The 23,545-nt window shown below is 49.5% G+C and overlaps 1 protein-coding gene across 1 annotated transcript; it reads right to left on the bottom strand.

Moving 5' to 3' along the window:
- Positions 1 to 9,776: 9,776 nt before the first annotated feature.
- On the bottom strand, positions 9,777 to 13,085 carry Tp53rk (TP53 regulating kinase). Its single transcript, XM_055596308.1, has 2 exons — positions 12,761 to 13,085; positions 9,777 to 10,700 (listed from the first exon to the last, which is right to left on the bottom strand). Exons 1-2 carry the CDS (start codon positions 13,026 to 13,028, stop codon positions 10,222 to 10,224), a joined length of 747 nt encoding a protein of 248 aa, XP_055452283.1. The 5' UTR covers positions 13,029 to 13,085; the 3' UTR covers positions 9,777 to 10,221.
- Positions 13,086 to 23,545: the final 10,460 nt, after the last annotated feature.

Below are 23,545 nucleotides of genomic sequence, written 5' to 3'. Positions count from 1 at the left end.
AAGTGGCTTCTGTTCCTGCCTGTCTGGCAGTGGAGCGCACCGCCGCCTCCTCAGCTGCCTGGGGTGAGGTTCTTGCTCTTAGGCAGTTGGTCTGGACCTGGAGCAGCAGGGACTTTCTCTGTTGCGATGGTCTTGTCATGTCTGCTAAAATGTAGTTCCTTACGTGGCTGGCTCAGTGGATAAAGCATTTGCTATGCAAGCATCAGGACCAGAGTTAAGATCCCCAGAGCCCACATAAATGCCAGATGTGTTAATTCCTGTCATTTGAGGGCTCAGAGGGTGGAGGCAGGGGATCCCCAGAGTAAGACTAGCCATGTAGCTCTGGGGTCAAGTGAGATACCCTGCCTCAATGAACAAGGTGGAGAGCGATGAAGGAAGACTCTCAGTGTCTCCACACCCCCACACACAGGTTCACCTACACGTGTGAACTCACACATACACACGCACACAAACCACCCACACATATGCATGTGAAAAACACTGTTTCATTCAGGCTCCTTTTTGTCCTCGGCTCTCTACAAATTGTATTTCCTGGTTACATCCTGCTTTCTTGGTGGAGTCAGGGGCGAAAGCAGATTCTGTTGGTTGTGAGCCTTAGCTTTTAAGGGCTAAGCCATCTGCCGAGGCCCTCAGTAATATCTTGTAAACTTCCTATGTCAATCAGAACTACGGCGCTACCAAAAATGACTTTGAGTATTGCTGCATAGAATGTAGGGACTTTGGAGCCTCTCACGTGGCTGGGTAAGACTGCACCAAGAAAAGGTGGTAGGTATGGAGGCATGTGCCTACAGCCCCAGAACTGGTGAGGCTGAGGCAGTGCTTGGAGAATTCAAGGCCAGCCTGGTCTAACCAGAAAGAGCCTGTCTCAGGGTAAAATGTTGCTCAAACTTGAATGATGTGGGAGTATGGGACTAGGCTCAACCTGGTGGTGGTGATGGTGGGGTGTGTGTATGTGTGTGTGTGTGTTTGTTTTGGATGTACATGTTCATGTGCGTAGTTGCATGTAGGTGCCTGTGCATGCATGTTTACCTGGGTGCCTGTGCATGCATGTTTACCTGAGGTTGATACGGATGTCTTCCTCAATAGGATCTCTCAGGAAGCCTGGAGTTTCAGTTGGCTAGCTGCCAGTGAACTTGAGGGATTCACCTGTCTCTGCCTCTCCAGATCTAGATGCAAGCTCAGGTCCTCACGCTTTCATGACAAGCACCTTACCGACTAAACCACCTCCCCAACCCACCATGAGGAGAATATGTCCCTGTGCATACACACACACATATATAATTGCTGTATCTGGGAAGGGATCAAATTAGATTCTAATTAGATCTAATTAGATTCTAGCAATGCTCTAACAGGAAATAAAGTAAAAGCTGACTGTTAAGTGCACACATACCCGCACTCCCAGCACTTGGAAGGTAGGAGCCAGTGGATAAGGTGGATAAGGAGTTCAAGGTAGCCTCAGCTACAGGGTAAGCTTGAGGCTAGGCTGGGCTACATGACACCCTGTCCCCCTCCCCATATGCCCCTTCTGAAAGAGCGAGAGAGAGAGAGAGAGAGAGAGAGAGAGAGAGAGGAGAGAAAAGAAAGAAAAAATAAAGGGAAAGAAAAGAAAAAGTAAAATTTAGAAGGTAGATAACAGTTTTGACTCTTTTGTGCTGTTCATGGTGTCAAAGTACTCATGAGTTTTATCACAAGAAAATTTCTGTATATTTAGTGCTTGAACCATATAAGTGTTGGCTTTATGGAAACATGTAGCTACAGTTCAGGCTGTTGGAGGGAATTGTCATAGTCGTCAGCTTTAATCCTAAGGATTTTTCCAGAGCAAATTGGCCTGTGGGTGTGTCTATAGGGGATTATCTTGATTGGTAATTGATGTAGCAGGGCCCAGTCCACTGTGGGTGGCACCATTCCCTAGGCAGGGAGTCCTGGGATGTGTAAGAAAGCTAGGTGAGCGTGAGCCAGGAAACAAGTGAGCCAGCAAGCAGCATTCTTTCTGCTTCAAGTTCCTGAACAGTGGACTGTGACGGTGGAAGTGTAAGATGAAATAAACTCTTTTTTCCTCTAAGCTGCTTTTGGTCAGAGTGTTTCCGCAGCAGAATGGCAAGCAGGACAGGGATTAATGAAGCTCCTCATTTGTGTGATGTGCTCCTGAGTGTCACTTTCAATCCTTCTTACTCATGAATGCCAACATCCAGCACTCCCTGGGTTCTTCTGTGGAGCCCAGCTCAGTCCCATCAGTATTCCATGCCTTAAGCCATTGAAAGTTCAACTCTGAAAACTGGTTCTCAGATGCCTCATTTTAAAAAAATTATTTATTTATTATGTATATAATGTTCTGTCTGTATGTAGACCTGCATGCCAGAAGAAGGCACCATATCTCATTCTAGAAGGTTGTGAGCCACCATGTGGTTGCTGGGAATTGAACTCATGACCTCTGGAAGAGCAGCCAGGGCTCTTAATCTCTGAGCCATCTCTCCAATCCCCCAGATGCCTCATTTTGCAGAGGGGGAAAGAGATATAAGCAGCTCAAAGAACTTATCCAAGGACATAAAATGGGGACTTGAAGCCCAGTAGTATAGCCCAGTTCACATGCCAAGCCCTATAGAGCAATGACCCACAGTATGGCTGGCCCTCTATACTCAAGGGCTCATGACGTCCCTATTCAACCACCCACCAGGAGCAAATATCACACCTGTTCTGAGCATACGCAGGTTTTTCTTCTCATTCTTTAGAAGGTACAATGTAACAACTACATAGCTTATATTACATTGGGCCCAGGAGTAACAAGACTGACATAAAACACAGGGAGAAGTGCAAAAGCTACATTAAATAGCCTGCTGTATGAGGCAGTTGAACTCCTGTGCTTACTGGTACTTCGGAAGCACAGCCACCAAGGAACAGTCATGCGTGCCTTTCTCAGGCGTAAGATCACCGATGTTGGTGATGACGTGGGACACAGCCATTGCGGCCGGTGTGTCTCTCCATCCCAGGTTCTTGCAAGGTACTGTAAACTTCAACATTTTGTGTGTGCTCACCCTCCAGGCTGATCCCCACCGTTAGCATCCTTGAAATGTCCAGCAGGGTGGTTCCCAACCTTGGCCTCATCTGGGAACCCCTGGGAGACTTAGGGATCCTGCTCTGGATGGCTCTTCATCAATAGACTCGGATAGAGTGGGTCCGGGTGGGTCCTTTGCTGTATGCATTCCCCACCCAACACATCCTCCATGCGTATCTCTGTTTTGCATCTTTGCTGTGCGATAGAACACATATTTTATCATTCATTCGTCAGATGACAGACACATTACGGCTGTTTATATTTTGGGCTGATAGGCGTGGTTCTGCTTTGAGTGTGTGTTGGGGAGGTTGCAGGTATGTGCACACACGTGTGCCTGTGGAGGGCAGAGGCTGACACTGGCTATCTTGTTCAATTACTCTAACTTTTGTGAAGGATGTCTCATTGGGTCCTGAGGCTCACCAGTAAAGCCAGGATGGCTGACATAAGGGACCTTCCTATCTCTACCTCCCAGCTCCAGGATTACAAGGGCACACCCGTGTACCTGGCTTTTTATGTGGGTGCTAGGGAGCAAGTTCAGGCCTCAGTTTTATGGTGGCAGACACTTTACTGACTGAGATTTGTAAATCAGGCTGGCCTTCAACTTATGGCAATCCTCCTGCCTCGGGTTCTTGAGAACTAGAATCACAGACTTGGGCTGGGCCATAGACTTTGGTCTCTTGCCAGAATCAGGTGGTACTGTGGTACTTTTGTTCCTTCTCACTGTTACCTTTGACTTTGGGGATGTGAATAATTCACGTCATCTGCGACTTTTAAAAGCTCTCCCTTTAAATAAAATCTATGTAAGCCTACATGGTCAAGGAACATACGGGAAGAGGCTAAGTGCCTTGAGGAGCAAAGAGCACAGCCGCAGTGAACTTGCAGCCCGGGATGCCTTGAGAGGGTGAGGCGGCTGATGAGAGGTCCCAGGCTCATCCCCCAACCCAGGCAAGCGCGGCATTCCGTAAATCCCAGGGGCAAGTGACTTCCGGGTGGACCTGTCCCAGGCTGTGATGAAACCTCCTCCCATGACCCTAAGCTGCCCCAGCTCGGCATCATCAAAGGCAACAGGCAACCTCGAGTGGGAGGCCGGGCCTGCAAAGGGCACTTTGGATCTTCCAGCCTGAGGTGGGTGGGTGGATACAAACTGACCCATTCCCTGAGGTCGGAGCGCATGTAGCTGGGGCCCAAGAGTGTTGGAAGGAACCCTGGGTGGGACAAGTGGAGAGACAGGAATAGAATGTCTGGCCTCAAAAACAGAGCTGTCTTGCGGCTCAAATGTGGCAACAGCAACTTGAAATTAGTGAGCCCAGAAGTCTATTTCCAGAGCCAGCCTGCTTTGCCTCCCTCTGTCTTCCCTGTTAGGCAGGTCAAACCCTCCCAGCTCTTACCGTGCTCAGTGCTGCCTGGATCCTCTCCTCTCATGTGCCCCTGACTTCCCATGAGGCTTTTATCACCCTCTTCACAGAGCAAGAGACTGAAGCTCAGCGATGCTGGTAGTGACACAGGACTGTGCTGCTCACCCTTGGCCACACTGTCCAGAGAGACCTCTTGAGCCGGCCTGGGTTGGGCCCATGACACCCAGTCAAACTAGATGTGACTCGAGGCACCTATCATACTACCATGTTATTGATGTCAGAGAAAGGAATGCCTAGGATTTCTGCCGGGACTCTGTCCACCGCTGATGAAACTGTGCTGAAGAGCTTCATGTAGGAAATAGATGCCAGAGTAATTGGACAGCACCTGGGGAACTGAGGCAGGGGAATCACAAGTTTGAGGCTAGCCTGGGCTACATAGTGAGACCCTGATTAAAAAAGAGGAGTGGGGAAAGAAAGACAGGAGGCCAAACCTGAGACTTTAAAGCAAGCCTCACAATGCTAAATGCTGCAAAGAAACCAAGCAGGAAGGAGGGAGGGGGCATTGGCAGCCACTTCAGCTTTCCTTCACAGGGCAGCCCCTCCTCCCTGCTCCTCCCCGTGCCACTGTCAGCATCCCCCAGTGTGACATCGCTTGCAGGCTCCAAGAGCAATATTGGCTTTGAGGCAGGTCCCAGCAGAGCCCTCCGGTGGGGGCTGGGATTAGTAGCCCCTACTTTCCTAGGGGCTCGTCCTTGGGGCTTTCCTTCCTATGGGGAGGGTTGTACTCTGACTCCTGGCAGAGGGGGAGGGTATACACAAGTGGCCTTTGATCGCATCAGACCCCCAGCATTCGCATTGTTTTTTGTTCCAAATCCCAGGCCAGGATTACATTCTGCTTTGCCTCCAGCAGGGAAGTTGGTGGGAAGGTGGGGCCTGTGTATGTGTATGGCTCTCTCTCTCTCTCTGTGTATACGCATATATATGTATGTGTTTATGTGTGCATCTGTGTATGTATGTGGTGTATTTGTAGGTATGTGTGTATGTATATGTATACACACGCATGTATGTGAATATGTATGTATTAGAATGTGGTTTAATATGCATGCATGTGTGGTTATGTATGTGTCTGTATATATGTATATAAATGCAAGTGTGTGAATATATATGTATGCATATGTGTGTATGCATGCATATATGTAAATGTGTCTCTGTGTGTTCTGGGAAATGAGAGGAGGGCTCACATCAATCCTGATACTCTCCAATAAGGTCTCCTGTTCACTTCCTCACAAGTTTTGGTAGCAGAGTAGCACAGCGAGAGCATGCATGGTCTATGGTCAACCATTACCAAGCGCAGGACACAGGACCTGCCCATCCTTCCAGGAGCAGCCAAGCCACTGTCCTTCCTAGGCTGCTGGTCTGACTGCCCAGAACTGAAGAGACAGAGACACAGGAGTGCTGTTCTGTATCAATCCTGTAAGCAACTTAGGGGAGAGAGGGTTTAATTTAGCTACAATTCCAAGTTATAGTTTATTACTTCAGGGAATTCACAGGCAGGAGCTTAGGGCATCAAGTCATATCACACTCACAGTCGAGCAGAGAGAAGGGAACGCATGCATGCTTGTGCTCCATTCTTATTTGGTACATGCTTCCTGCCAAGGGAATGGTGCCACCCACAGTGGGCTGGGTTTTCCCAAATCAATTAACTATGACAAACCCCAGCCCAGACATGCCCACAGCCTGACCCAATGTACACAATCCCTTTCTTTCCAAGTGACACTAGGTTGTGGTGACAATTAAAGCTTAAGGGCCCAAGGCGGGGCCTGCATGCTGAGTGTGTGTGGAGACAAAGAGGAAGTGTGGGACTGTGAGGTAATTTGACATGTTAAGTTAGAGGTGCCTAGGGGACCCCAGGAAGGCCTGCAGACTATCTTCTCTGGGGTTCTCAAAGGCTCCTGGGGGATAAGTTCTGAGGAGAAGCAAGGGATGCCAAGAAGAAAGCTGGAAGTGCATGCTGGGAGAGGAGACAGCTATCGTTAGCATCTTCCAGATGAAGAAGGTGAGTCAGCTTTCCCCTCGGCTGCCTACAGAGCTACTACTGCACAACACACCAGGGAAGCAGGAACTGGCTTGGCTACTCGGCTTACAATGGACTGCCACAGCCTGTCTTTGGTATCCATAAACACCACTTGTATGGCTTCATGACGCTTGCTCACAATGGCGTGCCTAGAATTCTGACCACGTCCCACATCAGTGGTGACCTCTGTGTTTGTAGTGCATGCTGATGTGTGACTCAACTCCCCTTCAAGGACGGACTGGGGCTTCAGGGAGCGACAACAGTCAGCCCCCAGCTGTAAGGCCACTGGGGGTGTGGGTCTCCCACCTGTGGGCAGAGAGCAGCCTTGCTCTACGCCAGGGAGGCCCACTGGAGATACCAAAGGCCTGGCCACCCTGGCCCATCTAGGGACATCTCTGGCAGCCATCTGGCTGCACAGCTTTAGGGCTGCCTGAGGGTGTTGCTGCTCCACCTCCTGGCTCCCCTCTCCCAGTGCTCTTCTGTGTGGCGTGACTCGGAGGTGTGCACAGCAGTGGGGACCTGAGCCAACACTGTTTACTGAAGCACCTCAGGGGCGCCCTGCCTGAGCTCTTTCCAGGTGAGGACAGGAGGCCCCAGACATGCAGGAGGGGGTCCAGGCCTGCAGCTACCAGCAAGGAGACATGCATGGAAAGCTAGCAAACTTCCTAATGCTGGGGCAGCACAGCTGCATTGAAAAGGGTCCAGTGAGATGGCTCAACAGGTAAGCATGCCTGCTGCCAAGCCTGAAGACCCAAGTTCAAGGCCATGACTCACGGTGGAAGGAGGGCCAACCTGTACAAGCTGTCCCCCAACCTCCACATGCGGTAGTGCACCCCACCCTACCCCCAATGTAAGTTTAAAAACTTTTTTTTTTCAAAGTGTCCATCTGCCTGCTGAATGTGGAAGAATCCAGGGCCGGGCGGCAGGAAGTCCTGGGGTTCAGCAGTGCCCAGGGGCCCCAGGGAAGTCAAAGGGACTTCCTGGGGCTGGGGGCTTTGGCTGGGGGCTGCCCCATGACCCAAAGTGCTCGCCCAACACCTAGGTGGGGGTGAAGAGGCGGGGTGAGGAACCAGGGAAGGAAGAGCCACCTGTTTGTCTTGCTTGTGGCACTGAGTGATCACTGAAGTGTCTGCCAGTGTGGATGATCAGAAGCAGCGCCTGCTCAGTGAGGAGTCAGCGGTGAGGTGATGAGCAGGTTCAAGAAGGGGAGGAAACAACGAAGAGGAGAAGGAACTGAGGAGGAATGGAGCATGCCAGGAGTGGAGACAGGGCAGCTTTTCTTCATGTCTACCTGTCCTACAGAGTGACCTCTGGTGGAACAAGGCAGACCCTATCCTGGAGTCAGATGCCCCAATCAGACAAGTGACTGCCCAAATTGTTGGTGAGAAGCTGCTGGTGAGGGGCTTGTCCATCAGGGCTGGGTGGGCAGCGATGCCCTGTCTGGGAGGGCAGTGAGGTGCTTGCTTGGGTGCAGAGTTGATCAAGCACTGAAACCCTCACTAGCCAAGATAGAGAATTTAAGTTTTAAAATCCAAACTGGGAGTCAGAGGCAGGTGGATCTGAGCTTGAGGCCAGCCTTGTCTAGTTAACAAGTTCCAAGTTAGCTAAAGCTACATACATACCTTAAAAAAAAAAAAAAAAAAAAAAAAGGCAAAGTATAGCTTATGGCAGCTCACAGCTGCCTGTTTTTGTAAAGCTCTGCTGGAGCCAGTATTAGAATCAGCTCTTGCTTTTGAAGCCACAGCTCACCCCACCCCAGCCCACCACAAGTGGGGCCTTCAAGTCCTGCACAGCAGTATTCTGTGGGCATGGCCTGCTCATCTCATTTACCACATTTTCTAGGAGGCACCCTGCATTCCAAACTCTAAAGGAGCAGCCACTACTTGTGACCGCAAGGACTGCTTGCAAGAGCAGTTATAGGAGACAGTGGTCCTCTCAGGGTTGAACGTGTCGGTGTTGTACGTCCCTGGCCCTGGCACTCAGTGACTGTAGCCTGCCTTCATTTCCTCTGTGCCTGTTGCCTCCTGTGCAAAGACCTTGGTGAACCTCCACTGGGCCAGCACTGTCAAACCAGAGTCTGAGTCCCAGCCACCACTCCTGGTGGGTCAGATTTCACAAACAGGTTGGGCTTTGCACCAAGCTGCCGGGGCTGTTGATTCATCCCAGCAAAAACACTTCTTGCTCCCATGTAGACTGAGGATCTGGAGCTGCACAGGTTCCCCTGGGGCCCTTTGAGACTCCAGTTCTGGGCTAGCTCATTGGCATCACAGGCAAGGGCTGGGAGCAGGATAGCACTCCTGCTGGGCATCCACTGTGCCAACATCAGCCTCTCTCTCTCTCACCGCAAAGACTTGTCCGTGGCGCTGCTGCCACCATTAGGCCACACACTAGCTTTACCACATGCTCACTACTGCTCCCTCCCAGGCCACTGTCCCGGCTGAACGCAGCAGCAGTCTGTGGATGCCTCACTTCCACTCTTATCCATAACTCTCGGTATGCCAGCAACCAACGCACCCAAAAAAGGCTGACGCTGTCACCCGGTTAAAAACCCTAGGATGCCCACAAAGAAAATTATCTTGATGGGGGACGCTGCATGAACTGGCCCTTGCCTACCCTCCTCATCCATTTCTGCTCTTCCTCCTTAAGTGCTGCATGCCAGCCACACTGGCCTTAGCCCACAGGACTTCCCACCAACCTCCTCACACATGACCATGCTTCCCCTGGAATACCTCCCCAAGCTTCCCAATTGCGCGTTTTCTTCACCCCTTCCCTCACCACTGAGACTGCCACGCTTTCTGTCCTATAGGAAAGGAGGCACAGCCCCTGCCTCCTTCCATATCTCCAGGGCCAGCACAGGGAAAGCTTAGGGATCTGCTGACCTGTGGGCTTCACAGTCATTTTTCATGCAACCACCCTATGTGAGGAAACTGAGGCCAGGCCTTCTCAGTCACGTTGAAAAAGTTATTGTCAGCTTCTCTGGCACTTAGAAGTCTTTGAAAATGTTACACAAATTGGTGTCTTATAAAGTCAGCCATATCCAGTCTCACTTCCTGTCAAATCATGCGTAGTGGCTCACACACGCAAACCTGAGGCAATCTTGAGATAGTTTCAGACCTTATTTCACAGAAATCCTAAAACTCACATGTACACCAGGAGCTGCTGCAGTCTCTACACTCTCTCTTCAACCAGACTTAGCCCAACCCCCGCCAGCCAACAACCGATGTCCCATCTCCATACTTCCCATTAATATAAAAATCATTCTGTGAGTCAGTGAGATGGCTCAGTGGGTAAAGGATTTTACAGCCAAGACTAATTATTTGAATTCAAACCCTGAATCCATATTGTAGATTTTATAGTGTAGAACCAGAGACCTGATGCTCAAAGGTTGCTCTCTGAGCTTCACACAAAGGAAATATAAGAAGATATAAAAATATACTCATAGCAGTTGTTTCATTTCTTACAGAGTCAGTTCAAAGCCAGGCACAGTGGCTTATAACCTCTATCCAGCAAGCCGAAGCAGGAGGGTTGCTATGAATTCAAGGCCAGCCTGGGCTACTCACTCAGTTCTGCCAAGAACAAGCCTTATGTACATTAAACCCCTGAGGACAGTGAGCCACCTTATGTACATTAAACCCCTGAGGACAGTGGGCCACAGATGACCACTTAAGGACCCCGCAGCCTTGCTGAGGTCCAGCCACGTCCACAGCATCCGTCACTGTGAGCATCATCACAGCACTGTGCTACCCGACCATGGACCGCTTCCGCCCTCTCAGGCGCACCTCATCTAACTTCTTCAGCACCGGACTGGACTTCTTGGATGAGGCACTGTAGCTCTTAAGAAATTCTTCAAATACAGCCTCGGTGTGGGGGTGAGTGCTGAGGAAGGCCTTCTCCAGGACATAGAGGTCGACACCTTTATCTTCTGGCAGTCCTGAAACAAAACTCAGCCCAAAGTCAATGAGCACGATGCACAGCTGCTCCAGGGGTCGTTTCAGGAGCATGTTGGAGGTGGTGAGGTCCCCGTGAATGAGATCCTGGTCATGCATTCTAGCCAGAACCTGCCCAATTCTCCTGGCCAAGCCGAACAGGCATTGGGGGTCTTTTTCAGTCTCCATAGTGGATTGAATATGATCTCGAACAGTCACCGAGTCCTCAATTTCTTCCATATATAAGCAGTTGGAAGCATAGTCCACAAAGAAGACAACTGGAGCAGCTATCCCTGCAATGGACACCGGGTTAGCGAGTGCGTTCCTTATGTAGGCAGGCTTCCCCCGAGCAGGTGTTCAGTCTACATTCACCTACTTTGAAACAGGGTTCAGGAACTTGTGGGAAATGTTTCAGCTTATCCAGAAGCTTGCCCTGCTTAAGCCCTGCAGGACTATGGTCCGAGAGCAACCCACCTAAGTCTGGAAGTATCAAAGTTTGCTCCTCCTTTCTCCAGCCATCTTAGGACTGGAATTCATTGTTACTCCCTTAAAAAAACAAAAAACAAAAACAAAAAAAAAACAAAAAACAAACAAAAAGCCAGTGGAAATCATCCAACAGTCTGAGCAGTTTCTACCTGACAAGGACACAGACAGAAGACTAAGTGTGTGTCATCTTACAGACTCATCTCTGTCGAACAGGTGGGTTCAAATCCCAGCTCCTCCTCATTAGTTGTGAAACCTCAAGGTTTCTTTAGCTACTCTATGCCTCAGTTTCCACAACTGTAAAGTGGTAGCAATACTTCCAATTAACTGCAGGAGTCTCCCCTGAATGCCAACCATGTTCAGGACACTTTCCTAGAAACTGGAGACCTATCAATGAGGTAGCCAGCACTGTTTTCTGATAAAACTTATGAGAAGGTAAAACAGAAAGTATGAACACTACTATATAACTCCAGTAACTCTGCCAGGGCAAGAAAGTACTGGCCTGTACCCTGTCAGGTTTCCCCAGATTGCCTGGCATCTTTCAGTGTTCTGGTGCAAAGCTGGCACCTAAAAACCACTAAGGAGAAAAAAAGCAAAGGATCAGTGCTTCTGGGCCACAGACAGGCCTCCTGGTAGCTGTAGAAGCTCAAGCACTTTCCCTCTTTGTGTCTCAGTTTCTCTGGAGGACAGTCTTTTGTTTTTGTTAGGGGTGTAAATGGTTTTTAAAGAAAAACATAAATGATATTGTTAGGACCATCAAGAGCCTAAATATAAGAAGGTATGAAGAGAACCCAGGAAACTAATCATCCATCAATGCAAAATCACAAGAGGTTCGTTTTGACCATTGCGCAATGGGGTCACCCCTGCCGGTCAGCAAGGAGTGGCACCGGGAGGCTTTTTAAAAGACAAGGCGTGAGAAATTCTAGGGGTTGCCTTCTTGGCAATTCATGATTGGATGAGGTATTTAACTTTTAAAATAATTGGTTGGTTCTGGGCACCCTTAGGTCTGGTCAGCCCTGTCATAAATATCTGATCTTCAAGTCAGTTTGGAATTTCCTGCCATATGAGATACAGCCACAGTTAAAGGTGGGAGAGTGATTAACTCATCCCGTGTCTGTTCTGAGGAGTGGGGGTTACAGGCTTTGAATCAAAGGTCAGGAGAAGGTTGGGGTCATTTGGCCCAGTTTCCAAACAAAGCTCATCTCACAGGCGCCAGCCAGTGATTTTCTCTCCATTTAGTAGAGATCTCTGCTTGTTCTCTTCCTTATCTCTGCCCTCACAAATGGCTAATGTCAGAAACTTTTACATTCCTCAGCTCTCTGGAGAAGCACTAAGAGGCTTTAATTAACATGGGCCTAAAACTTGAAAATATAAGTTATAAGGCAATTAAAGAAACATAGGTCACAAAGTTAGTCTGATTCTTCCAATATAATGAAATCAGACGTTTACTGACCACCACGTCAGCATACACACAGGTGATGCATACGCCATTTTTAATGGTCACATCATCCCTGAGATTCCCTTTACATAAAAGGAAAAGGGTCATGTGGGAAGCAGCCTAGGGAGAATCTGAATCCAGAGATACGAGCTCCAGACACGCGCCTGTCAGGACACCTGCTACTTAAAACTACCAGATGGAGAGAGGGGGACGGTAAGCGGAAATGATGAAAATGGGGAAACTGAGGCTCCGGACGCTAAACGACAAGTTGAGAGACAGCTGCGGAGCCGTGCCAACCAAGTGGAATGGCGTCCCGTGCGATGCCATGAGTTCATAAGCATTGCCGTCCGATCCCGTCCCCCGGGCCTCGGAGCCCCGTCTGTCCCGTCCCGACCGTTGTCCCAGAGAGCCCCCCCGTCCCGTCCGCCTCACCCGCGCGACGGCAGCGGAGCAGCGCGCGCGCCTCCTGCACCGTCCGCCGCCGGCCGAGCCGCGCCTCCAGCGCCGGGTGCCGGTAGGTCTTAGGGAAGCGGTGCTTCACCACCGCCGCGCGGCCCTGGAAACGGCCGCGGAAGACGCGAGCCTCGGCGCCCTGCTGCACCAGCTCCAGGCCGCTCAGGAAGAGGTGGCACCGCTCGCGGGCCGCGGCCAGCGCCTCGGCCTCACCTTCAGGCTCCGGCTCCGACGACGCGCTAGCCATGCCCTCTGCTTGTGCAGACTCGGCCGCGCCGCTTCCGTTCGGTTCGGAAAGCCTCCGGCCTCTTCCGGCACGAACACAGCGCCCCTAACACACTGCCGCCCTGAGAGAGTGGTTCCGCCTCCTAACCTTTCCGACTCAGCCGAGCCTCTCCGGACGCGCTGTTTGGTTTGTCCCCCAGCTCTTCGACTATTTCCGTGAGCTCTCGGCAACATTCTCCGGAAGTTCGTTGGTGATGCTCAGGCTTTGGGACCCGCCTCCAAGTTGGAGGTTCTTTTGGGAAAACTTTTGTGGATGTTCTGCTCCTTTCTACTAGTTTTTCCTTTCCTTTTCTTTTTTTCTTATCTTTTTTCTTTTCCTTTCTTTTTTCTTTCCTTTCCTTTCCTTTTTCCTTTCCTTCCCTTTCCTTTCCTTTTCCTTTCTTTTTTTGAGACAGGGTCTCACTGTGTAGCTCAGGTTAGCTTTGAACTCGTGATCTTCCTTCTTCAGTCCATGTAAATATGCTTGGTAAGCCCGGAGGAATGAAGGGGCTAGGCAGAATTTTCTCACCGGCGACACCACTAGTGCCTAGCATCAACAGCCAGCACCATCTCTCGAGTTTCGGTTTCCTCATCTTCAGAATGAGGGTGCCTGGTTCTGCCGGGGGCGAGGCCATCTCAGAATTAAATAAGAGGCTGATTACGCGGCGCTGGTGGATAGGGGCCCTCTTCACATGGCCTCTGAGCTCCCTGCTCCTGCCCCACACTCCTTGGGCCCCTGTTGAAAATACAGAAGAGAAGGTCCAGGGTCGCTATGGCACCAGCATCCTGGCTCTGTGGTCCCTGGGTTTCGTTCACACTCACGACAGGTTCCTTTTCATACATCAAACTCTTTGTGTGGGCAGAATGTGTTTTCCAGCAAAATTCACCCAGGACCGGTTCCGTTCAAATTCCCCCAGTGCTCAAGTGTGTAGCTTCATTATCATAATTGTGTCCTCACGCCCATCTCTATGGCGACCAAATCCTTGCCTTAGAAATCTATGCAAAGGCGCTGATAGAGCCAGGCTTGCTAAATCAGGCTGGATTAGCTCCTTAAACCAGCTTCAAACCTTCCAAAGACTCCCTACTGTTCTGAGGATAAAGACCTAAACCTTAGTTCAGCCACGAACTCCTTATAGACCCTTCCCCTCTTCAGCGCCCTCCTCCCCTCTGCCCAGAGCACCTGCTGGTTCCTCTGCACCGGCAGGGAGAGGGAGCTGTTCTTCCACGCCCTCCTCATCACCGAGAGCCCCATAGAAATCAGGTCCAGGGTCACTTCCCCAGACAAGCCCTTTCTGGTCTCTCTGAGGAGTCCAGCTTTTCTCAGCCCCAATTTTCTAGTTTCCAGTCCTGTCTCGGATTCCCTTTGTTTTTGGCCATGCGACTGCTTGATTGATGCCTACTTCCCACTATGTAGCTAGTGAAGAGACAGAGGGCTGTGTGGTTCCCACTCTTCCCCGGGGAACAGAGAGGTGAGCACCCCTAGAGTGTCTTAGGGATAAGAGAAGGAAAAAACCAAAATGCCGGTGTATACCTGTGATCCCAGCACTCACAGACTGAAGAAGGAGGCTGCAAGCCTGATGCTTAGTGAGCCTGGAGCATGGGGATACTTAAATGCAAATTTTGACCTTTTAAAAATATTTTTATCTTTTTGTGTGTATGACTTTTTTTTTTTTTTTCCTTAAGCACCGAATGGTGAAGTGGAATTGATGGCTTCTTGTCTATCTGAGTGCTGAAAGGGTAGTTAGCCATGTGGGTGGAGACCTTAATGGCACTGAATGAGAGAAAATGAGTTGGCTGGGGTGATGGGAGACAGGTCGGTCCACAGCTGGCCCCTGTAACTTGGCAGGAGAGCAGGAAGCTGATGATCAAGGGGGATGGCTGGGTCCCTCTTCATTTGGTCATTTCCAGGAGCAGACAGTAGTCAAGTGCAAGTTTGAGTGCGAGGTCATGTGTTCAAGCTTCATCCCGAAATATGTCAGAAAGGGGTGTGGTAGGGATGAGAGGCTGCCATTGAGAAGTTGCTCCTCAGGGAGCAGCGAATATCCCACTGAGAACAAGAGCTAGCGAAGAGAGCCAGTGCCCTATCGTGGGGCGAGGTCCTAAGAATATGGAAATTTTGTCCAGGAAGAGGAATGGAAATGGGTTGAAGGCCCGCAGCAAAGAGCGACTCCATCCAAGACAAGGGCTGTCACTGGCAGCTATGAAAGCTCGCCTCACAGCTAGCTCTGAACATGTAGCGTTCCTAGCTTGTTAGAATTCTAACACTGATGTGGTGGCTTGAATGAAAATGACTCCTGTAGACTCATAGGGAGTTGTGCTATTAGGAGGTGTGGCCTTGTTGGAGGAAGTGTGTCACTGGGGGTGAGCTCTAAGCCTTCAGTTGCTCAAGACAGGCCCGGTGTCACTCTTTCTTCCTGCTGCCCGCAGTGGACACAGATGTAGAACTCTGAGCTACCTCATCAGCACCATGTCTGCCAGCGTGCCACCATGCTTCCTGCCATGATGATAATGAACTAAACCTCTGAACTATAAGCCAGCCTCAATTAAATGTTTTCCTTTATATGAGTTGCTGTGGTCATGGTGTCTCTTCAACAATAGAAACCCTAATTAAGACAACTGCCACTAAAATCAGTTCTAGGCACATAAATCAGTTGGTAAGCAGTTTCCTAGCCATTTGCTTTGTCACTGGCAGAAGAGGCAAATGGCTGTCTGTAGTGCCTATTACCATATCAGAGCACATGCTGGCCTCCAGGCTTTCTCACAGAGTCCATGCTGGCACCCTGGCTCTTCTCAGATCTTCTCCCTTCCTTACCTTAAATTTCTCCAGCTCAGGGGCTTGATGGGCACGAAGCCCTGGGTTTTGTCCCAGCACTGTATAAACTGGGCAAGGTGGTACACACACACCCGCAACCCCAACACTTGAGAGGCTGAGGCAGGACAGAGTTTTAAAAGGTCTTCTTTGAGTTTGAGGCAAGCCTGGGCTACATGAGACCCTGTCAAGGAGGTGAAAGGTATGTGTCTAGGGGAAGTAGAGGAGGGAAAAAAGGAAAGGCAGGACAAGAAAAGAAAAAAAAAAGAAGGCTCCCATGGTAGAAGAATGTACACACTAGGTGACAGGTTCCCTGGCTATGGCAGGCTGAACTCCAGCCCTGCTGCTCAGGGAGTCCAGACTATGGTTGTCAAATACCTTCTATGATGTTCTAGGTAAGAGTCTGGCCATGAAGAACCAGCCTGCTTCCATCTTAGGCTTGAAAGCCATCTTATAATAAAGACAAACTAAGTTCATTCATTCCTGTTTATGATTAAACCTCTGTATCTTAAGGATTGGGCTATGTCCCAGCTGAATCTTAACTACAAATGGTTCTGGATGGCTCATTCCAGGAATGGCAACCATGTCTTTGTTTCAGGGGGTCATTATGGCTAACTGGTCATGTTTATGTTCTGCTCCTGTAACCCACATATTTTGCTCACCAAATCCCCCATTTGGAAACCCCCTGAGCTATGACAGCCATGTCTTTCTCACATCTAGGGCTCTCTCTCTAAAATCCCTACTTAGGGTGTGACAGCTGGCTGGCCAGTCCCAGGTACACACGTAAAATAAAGCTTGCTTTAATGAGACAGTTGTGGATTTGCTCTTCATCCTCGAAATCTTCAGGTTTAACAGACAGCTTTACAGACAAGACCATGCAGATCGTTCCCTCCGCCCCTCTGTGCACTGCAGAATCCACAGGGCACTGTGTAAGTGAGTGGGCAGGGCTGCCTGCCTCATGAACAACACGGACAGCTGGCTGTGCTCTGCTGCCTCCTGCCGGGGACCTGTAGCCTTCAGTTGGCCACAGTCTTCAGCACTCCCTGCTGGCCAGCTTGCTCCCTCATTTGTATGACTTGTGGACTTGCACAGAGACTGTTGTTTGAATTTGCAGTGCCTGCCTCGCCTATCAGCTGGCTGGGCCCTTTTGCTCTATGAGAACTTACAAGTTAGGAGTGGCTCTTCTGTGTTGACAGACGGGGACTCATGTGTGCCAAAAGCTGATGGGTGGGGCCCACTGAGGCTTACAGCTTCAAGTCCTGACACCAGGAAGCTTGAGATTCCAGGCTCTAGCGCCAAGACTTATGGCTCCAGGTGCCCACGTTAGAGGCTTGTTGCTCTGGCTTTGGATTGCCAGTGGCCCAGCACTCCACAACTAGTGTGTTTCTCGGCTCCTCATAGCAGCAGTCAGGATCAACTAGTGTCACGGTTCCCTAGCCTCAGTGACACAGGGGAAACTGGAATAAAATTGATGCTCTAAAGGATTTTGCTTAGGAAATATAAAGTCTCAGGGTTAGTGTGGTGGTTTAAATGGGAATGGCCCCATAGATTCATGTGTTGAACGCTTGGCCATAGGGAGTGGCCCTATGAGGAGGCATGGCCTTGTTGAAAGAAGTGTGTCACTGTGGAGGCTTTGAGGGTCGTAGATGCTCAAACTACGCCTGGTGTAGCAAACAGTCTCCTGTTGCCGCCTGGGGATCCAAAGGTAGAGCTCTCAGGTCCTTCTCCAACACCGTGTCTGCCCACAGGCTGCCATGCTTCCTACCGTGACAGTAATAGACTAAACCTCTGAAACTTTAAGCCAGCCCCAGTTAAAATGTTTCCCTTTATAAGAGTTGCTGTGGTCATGGTGTCTCTTCACAGCAATGAAACCCTCACCAAGACAATTAGTATTGCTGTGAGGAAACACGAGGACCAAAAGCAACTCAGGGAGAAAATAGTTTGCTTGGATTATAAATTCACATTATAGTCCATCGCGGAAGTCAGGACAGGAACTTAAACAGGACAGGAACTTGGAGTCAGGATCTGATGCAGAGGCCATGGAGGGTGCTGCTTACTGGCTTGTTCTACATGACTTGTTCAGCCTGCTTTCTTATAGAACCTAGGATACCAGCCCAGGGATGGCACCACCCACATAAGATGGGCCCTCCCACATCAATCACTAATTAAGAAAATGCCCGGGGTGGAGAGATGGCTCGGTGGTTAAGAGCACTGCCTGCTCTTCCTAAAGGTCATGAGTTGAATTCCCAGCAACCACATGGTGGCTCACAACCATCTATAATGTGAACTGATTCTCTCTTCTGGCAGGTGTAAATGCACTTATATACGTTAAAAAAAAATAAAAATCTAAAAAAAAAAAAAAAAAAAAGAAAATGCCCATGTAGGCTTGCCTAAAGCCTAATCTTATGGAGGCATTTCTCAATTCAGGCTCCCTCCTCTCCGGTGACTATACACAATTTTGTGAGTATACACAAAATTAGCACAATTCGGTTACATGAGGTAGAACTTAGTCCTGTCTTCAGTATGGCTGCAAGCGAAGCAGTGAACTAACCAGGCTTGTTAGAAACAGTCTTGTGCCATAATTGAAGTTTATGCTTTCTGTTAAGGTTTGTTCACCAAGATTGTCCTCCAGTTAGACTTATTTCCCACAGCAAAGGGAGACAAGCCTGACTTCCGATGTCAGGGTCTAGAATTCACTGGAGGAAAGACCCAGACTCAAGTAGTATGTAGAAGCAAAGAGTATGTATTCTGCAGAGAATTCCAGCATGCAGGGGAGCTCAAAAACCCCTTTTAAAGCCACAAAGGGGAATTCCTACTTTGGCTACCTAACCTTGATTGGGATTGGCTGGGGCCCAAGGAAGCTACATAACACTGATTGGGACTGGCTTGCTCTTCAGAATTAAGTCCTCTTAACAACCAGCATTAGGTCCATTTTCATATCAAAGAACATGCCACTCAGGGGACCTCACCCTAGAACAGCCTTCAGTCTGCTGTCAAACCCAGGTTCTCCTATGGAAAAAAAAATATTTGAATGAGCAACTCTGGCGAATTTAGGAAATTGCTTTGTCATCTTGTTTAAATCATTAGGAGTGTGGCTTGAGGCCAGGACTTAAAAGAGATTTAAGGATGATAGTGTATGCCCAAGGCCTATATACACCAGCAAATTTTCCTGTTTGGGGCTGGTTTCCTTTTGTATGTTAGCCAGGATTAGTGAGTGCTATTATTAAAGGGTTTTTCCTTTATTAATCTCTCAAGTGCTTGGAGTGATTTCTCACTGGGAAAGCATATTTATTCTTACCACCAGGTGTCAGGACACTCAGCTCCCATAGTGGCTGTGGCTACCCGAGCCTCAGGTGTCAGTGCTCAGCGTTTACAGCAAGTAATGTTAGCTTGGGGCTTTGGATGCTGGAGCCCTTTTCCTCAGGATTTGGCAGCTCCCAGGAACTCTTCCAGAGACAGGCCCGTAGTCTCTGATCCCAGCTCTTCCATCCTTCCACTGGCCTTTGTCATCTCCCAGTCTCTTCCTCACCACCTCTGAAATTCTGGACTAAGGAGGAAGGGCTCTCCATTCCATTTTGAGAGAGAACACTGATATCTAGGTTCTGCCTTTGGCGGCCATTGCAGGATGTCTGGAGCAGACCTGATTAGAACAAGGCCTCCTGGGGGGCAGGAATTCTGGCTTCAGCCACACTGATCCTTAAGGCTACAGTTTCCTCAGAGTGAGCATAGGTATCCAAAACAGCCAGCCCACCATCAGAGTAATCCAGTCACTTGCCAGAGAAGTAACTTCTCAGTTAATGGCTCCCCTGCCAGGCTTTAAGGTCTGAGGGAGGGGCCTGTCTGCTGCTGCTCACAGGCCTGAATAGTCTTGCTCTAGACGGTTTTACTCTTTAGAAAACAAAAAACAAACAAAATAACCTATTAAGAGAGTACTTAGAAAAGAAATTTAGACTGTTAAAACTAACAGTTATTAGAACTAACAGTCTCTAAACATTGAGAAGTTGTTAACAATGCTTAATGGTACTTAGCTCCTGCCTCAGTGTCCTGGGGAGGGTTGGGTCTCTCTGCCTGTCTCATTTTGTTTACAGTTTTCCTATGGGTCTACATCAGGACATTTTCTAAGCTGGTACTTAGAGGACCACAAGGAAAGCAAACACACTCAACAGCTGTCACTGATCATTGGCTGTGTACAGGGCAGAGCCCATTCAGGTTTTATTCTGAACCTCATGCTGGAGCAAAGAATAAAATACAAGAGACTTCTAAAAAGTTTCCATTCATGTGGTTTCATTTTTGTGGGGGTGGCAGAATAAATAAATCAGATCCTTAGGGTGTCCAAGGTCACAGGTTTGTGTGACTGATATAGTGGAGTCTTTTTTTTTTTAATTATTTATTTATTATGTATACAGAGTTCTGTCTGCATGTACACCTGCACCCCAGAAGAGGGCACCAGATCTCATTATAGATGGTTGTGAGCCACCATGTGGCTGCTGGAAATTGAACTCAGGACCTTTGGAAGAGCAGCCAGTGCTCTTAACCTCTGAGCCATCTTTCCAGCACATTGTAGCCAAGTCTTAGAAAGGCAAATAAGCCCCCATCCTCTCATCCCAGTTACTTGTGTCTGTACAGTCTGGTTCACACTTTTTTTCCTTTTAGGTGACTTTCTCCTTTTTTCTATCAAGGTAATTGATGGTGATGAATATGCACTATCTATCTGTCATTCCACAACAAATTACTGCAAACCTAATGACTTAAAGCAAAATTAATTCCCTTATGGTATTTAATGCATGGCAAAGGCTGAAAGCAAAGCAGACTTGCCAGGCGGGCAGAGCTAAGGAAGTGGCACACTGCGGTCTTGGCTGAGGTTCAGTTCTTCACAGGCAGCTGATCTAAGGCCCTCAGTTTCCCGTCTGTTAGTGCCTGGAGGCATCAGCACTGATTCGGTAGAGCTTTGCCCTGGAGGACCAGGTTGGGGGGAAGGGGGCTTCCACAGGGCACCTCACACTGTAGCGAGTGGCTTGGTCAGATCGAATGGTTAAGTGGCCAGGGTACCAAGGGTAAGGCTGACAGTGCCGCCTCGTAAAACCAGATTGTAAATGGCAGATTGTCTATCTTCTATTTGTTAGAAGCCTGTCACAAGGTCTCTGTCACTACTGGCAGGGAAGTGAGGGAAGTGGATGGCCCTAGGACTTGAATACCAGTGGGCAGGGACCATTGGGATGCATTTGAGAAAGGCGCTTCCTCCTTGAGAGGAGCAAATGAGGAGGGAGGCCGCAGTTTTCTGGAAGAGACGGACATGGTGGCAGGCATGCCCCATCCCCACTGCGCCACGGAAGCCACGAAAGCCAAATGCATGGAGGCCATCCCAGTCACACAACTTCTACGGATGATACCACAGAGGCAGAGCAGCCCATGCTGAACTGGATGGTGACAGTTTTGAAGAGGAAGGTTAGAGCCACCACAGGGGACTGGCCAAGAGTCAGGCCATGCAGAATGGCAATATAGTGGGGCAGTGACACACCAGGATACCCCATTTCCCAGTAACTCGCTGCTATGGTTTGAATCCCAGATGCCCCCACAGGCTCCTGCGAGTCTGAAGGTTTAGCTTGCCGGTTGTTTTGGAGGCTGTGGAGAGTAGAGATGGAGCTGACTGGTGGAAGTGGTTTGTTAGAGGCCTTTGAAGGTTATTCCCACCGTTCATTTTGGCCCAGAGTTCTCTGCTTCCTGTCTGTCATGATATGACAATGCCTCTGACACAGGTTTTTGCCAGTATTTACTCCGCAATGCCTTTCCTGCTGGGATGAATCGAAATCCCTCTAAAACCATGAGTCAAACTAAACCTTCCCTCCTGTAAGCCAATTCTGTCGGTTATTTAGGCCAGAGCATTGCCAAAGTATCCAGGCTTGACTGAAGCAAATGTGCCATCTCCCTTGGCCTCAATTTTCTTGTCCCCAAAATGGGGGTAGATTGTAGTAATTTCTACCTCCTTAGGCTATGGTAGGGTTAACACAGAAATAAAACACCAACAATGTTAAATGATTATCAAAAGTAATTTCATTCCATAATTTCAGTTTTCAGTTATTCTTACTGTACAATCTGATTGAAAGTCTTGAAGATTAACCAAGCATTTCTTATAGTTGTGCATGGGATTTGGAGGCCTTGAATTTCAACTGTCACTGCTTCATAGTGTCTAAGGCCTGGGCTAGCTCCTGGGGGCAGGGATCATCACACAGAGCCTGGCTTCAAGATGACCCCCGTCCCCGCCAGCTAGGACTATATATTGAGGCCATTTTCCTGTCACTGTTGTTAGCGTGTGCTTCCTCACAGCATGGCTGACAGCTGGACTTTGTCTTTGTCATTGTCAGCTCATAAGACAAGTAGCCTAAACTGCCCTCCATTTTCCTACTTTGGTTTTCCAATTGCCAGGGTTACAGGTGTGTGCCACCATGCCCAGTTAGTCAGACTCACCCGGAGGCTCAGGGTCCTAGTGTCCTGGTGTCCCAGCCCAGCAGTCACACAGCTTCCTGCTCCATGCAATCTCCTGGTGTGCATACACTAGGGAGAGAGTGAAGTATTCGGAGCCATGTGGTCAAACTGCCCTCACCGCTGTTCTTTTCAGACTGCTGCCTCAGCAGGTCTGCTCTATACCCTCTTTGTCAAGAGATAACAAGACTTGTCTGTGTCTACGGCACTTGGACCTTCTTGGAGAAAGTCTGTCTGAGGGTGGGTTGGTGTGAAGACATGAATGAGAACATGTGAGAAGCTGGGGAAGGCTGCGCTTACTTGAGTGGTCTTGGAGTGAGACTTAGTGACACTATCCCCAGGCTAGGTGCAGATCCAGCTGCCCCCCTAATTCCACACGGTTGTCCAGAGCCATACAGCATCAAGCAGGGAGTGCCAGAGCTCCCCACCCAGCCCCACGGCATTCCCCACCCAGTCCCTCCCAAGTCTCCCTTTGATTTGCCCACCTGTCTCCATCCCAACCAAAATGTCCTCATCTGTCCTGCACCCACTGCTCAACTCCTCATTCCTGGGCTGGAGCTACACTCAGCGGTAGAGCAAACCAGCATGCATTCTTGACACTGGCCCAAGATCTCAGGTGATGGTTCCTCAGCCCATCCACTCCCCTCCACCTGACCTCTCTGAACCCCTAGATTCCAGACCCTCCACCTTCAAATCCAGTCCTGGATTTGACCAGGACGTGCAGGCCCCAGAGCCCAGCCCGCCCCAGCTCCTTTGCCTTTCCCAGGGCCTGCCTGGTCCATCAGGCCCCAGCTGAAGGTTCCCCTCCTTAGACAAATCAACCCAGCAGTCCCCAAATGCCTGGCTCGGAGCCCAGGCTAGTGTTCTGCCCTGCCCTGCTCTTCTTTACGCTTCAGGGCTCTTCTGACTCCTTCAGTTAATTTTCTCCTGCTTTAGAAGTAAGCTCCTTAGCAGCAAGAAACTTGTCTGCCTGTTCCCTAGGCCACCCCGAGTCTAGGCGAGTGTTCCTATGACTTGCAAGTGCCACAGGAGATGTGAATGGTGTTGAATGCCTGGGATGTCAGAGGTGCTGTGGGGGGAGAGGGGTGGGTTGTGTACACATGGGAGAGGCTTGGCACAGGCTGTGTGTATGTGTGTTTGTGTATATGGGAGAGGCCAATATAGGGTGTGTGTGTGTGTGTGTGTGTGTGTGTGTGTGTGTGTGTGTGTGT

Source organism: Psammomys obesus, unplaced genomic scaffold, assembly GCF_907164565.1.
Source record: "Psammomys obesus unplaced genomic scaffold, mPsaObe1.curated_primary_1811, whole genome shotgun sequence".
Lineage (NCBI taxonomy): Eukaryota > Metazoa > Chordata > Mammalia > Rodentia > Muridae > Psammomys > Psammomys obesus.
The sequence above is the reverse complement of the archived record's forward strand: the minus strand, read 5'-3'. Positions and strand labels throughout refer to the sequence as shown.

Coding starts and splice junctions, on each gene's coding strand:
- Tp53rk (XM_055596308.1), bottom strand. CDS start 13,028: ATGGCTAGCGCGTCGTCGGAGCCGGAGCCTGAAGGTGAGGCCGAGGCG. Junction 10,701..12,760: donor GCTCCGCTGCCGTCGCGCGG/GTGAGGCGGACG, acceptor TGTCCATTGCAG/GGATAGCTGCTCCAGTTGTC.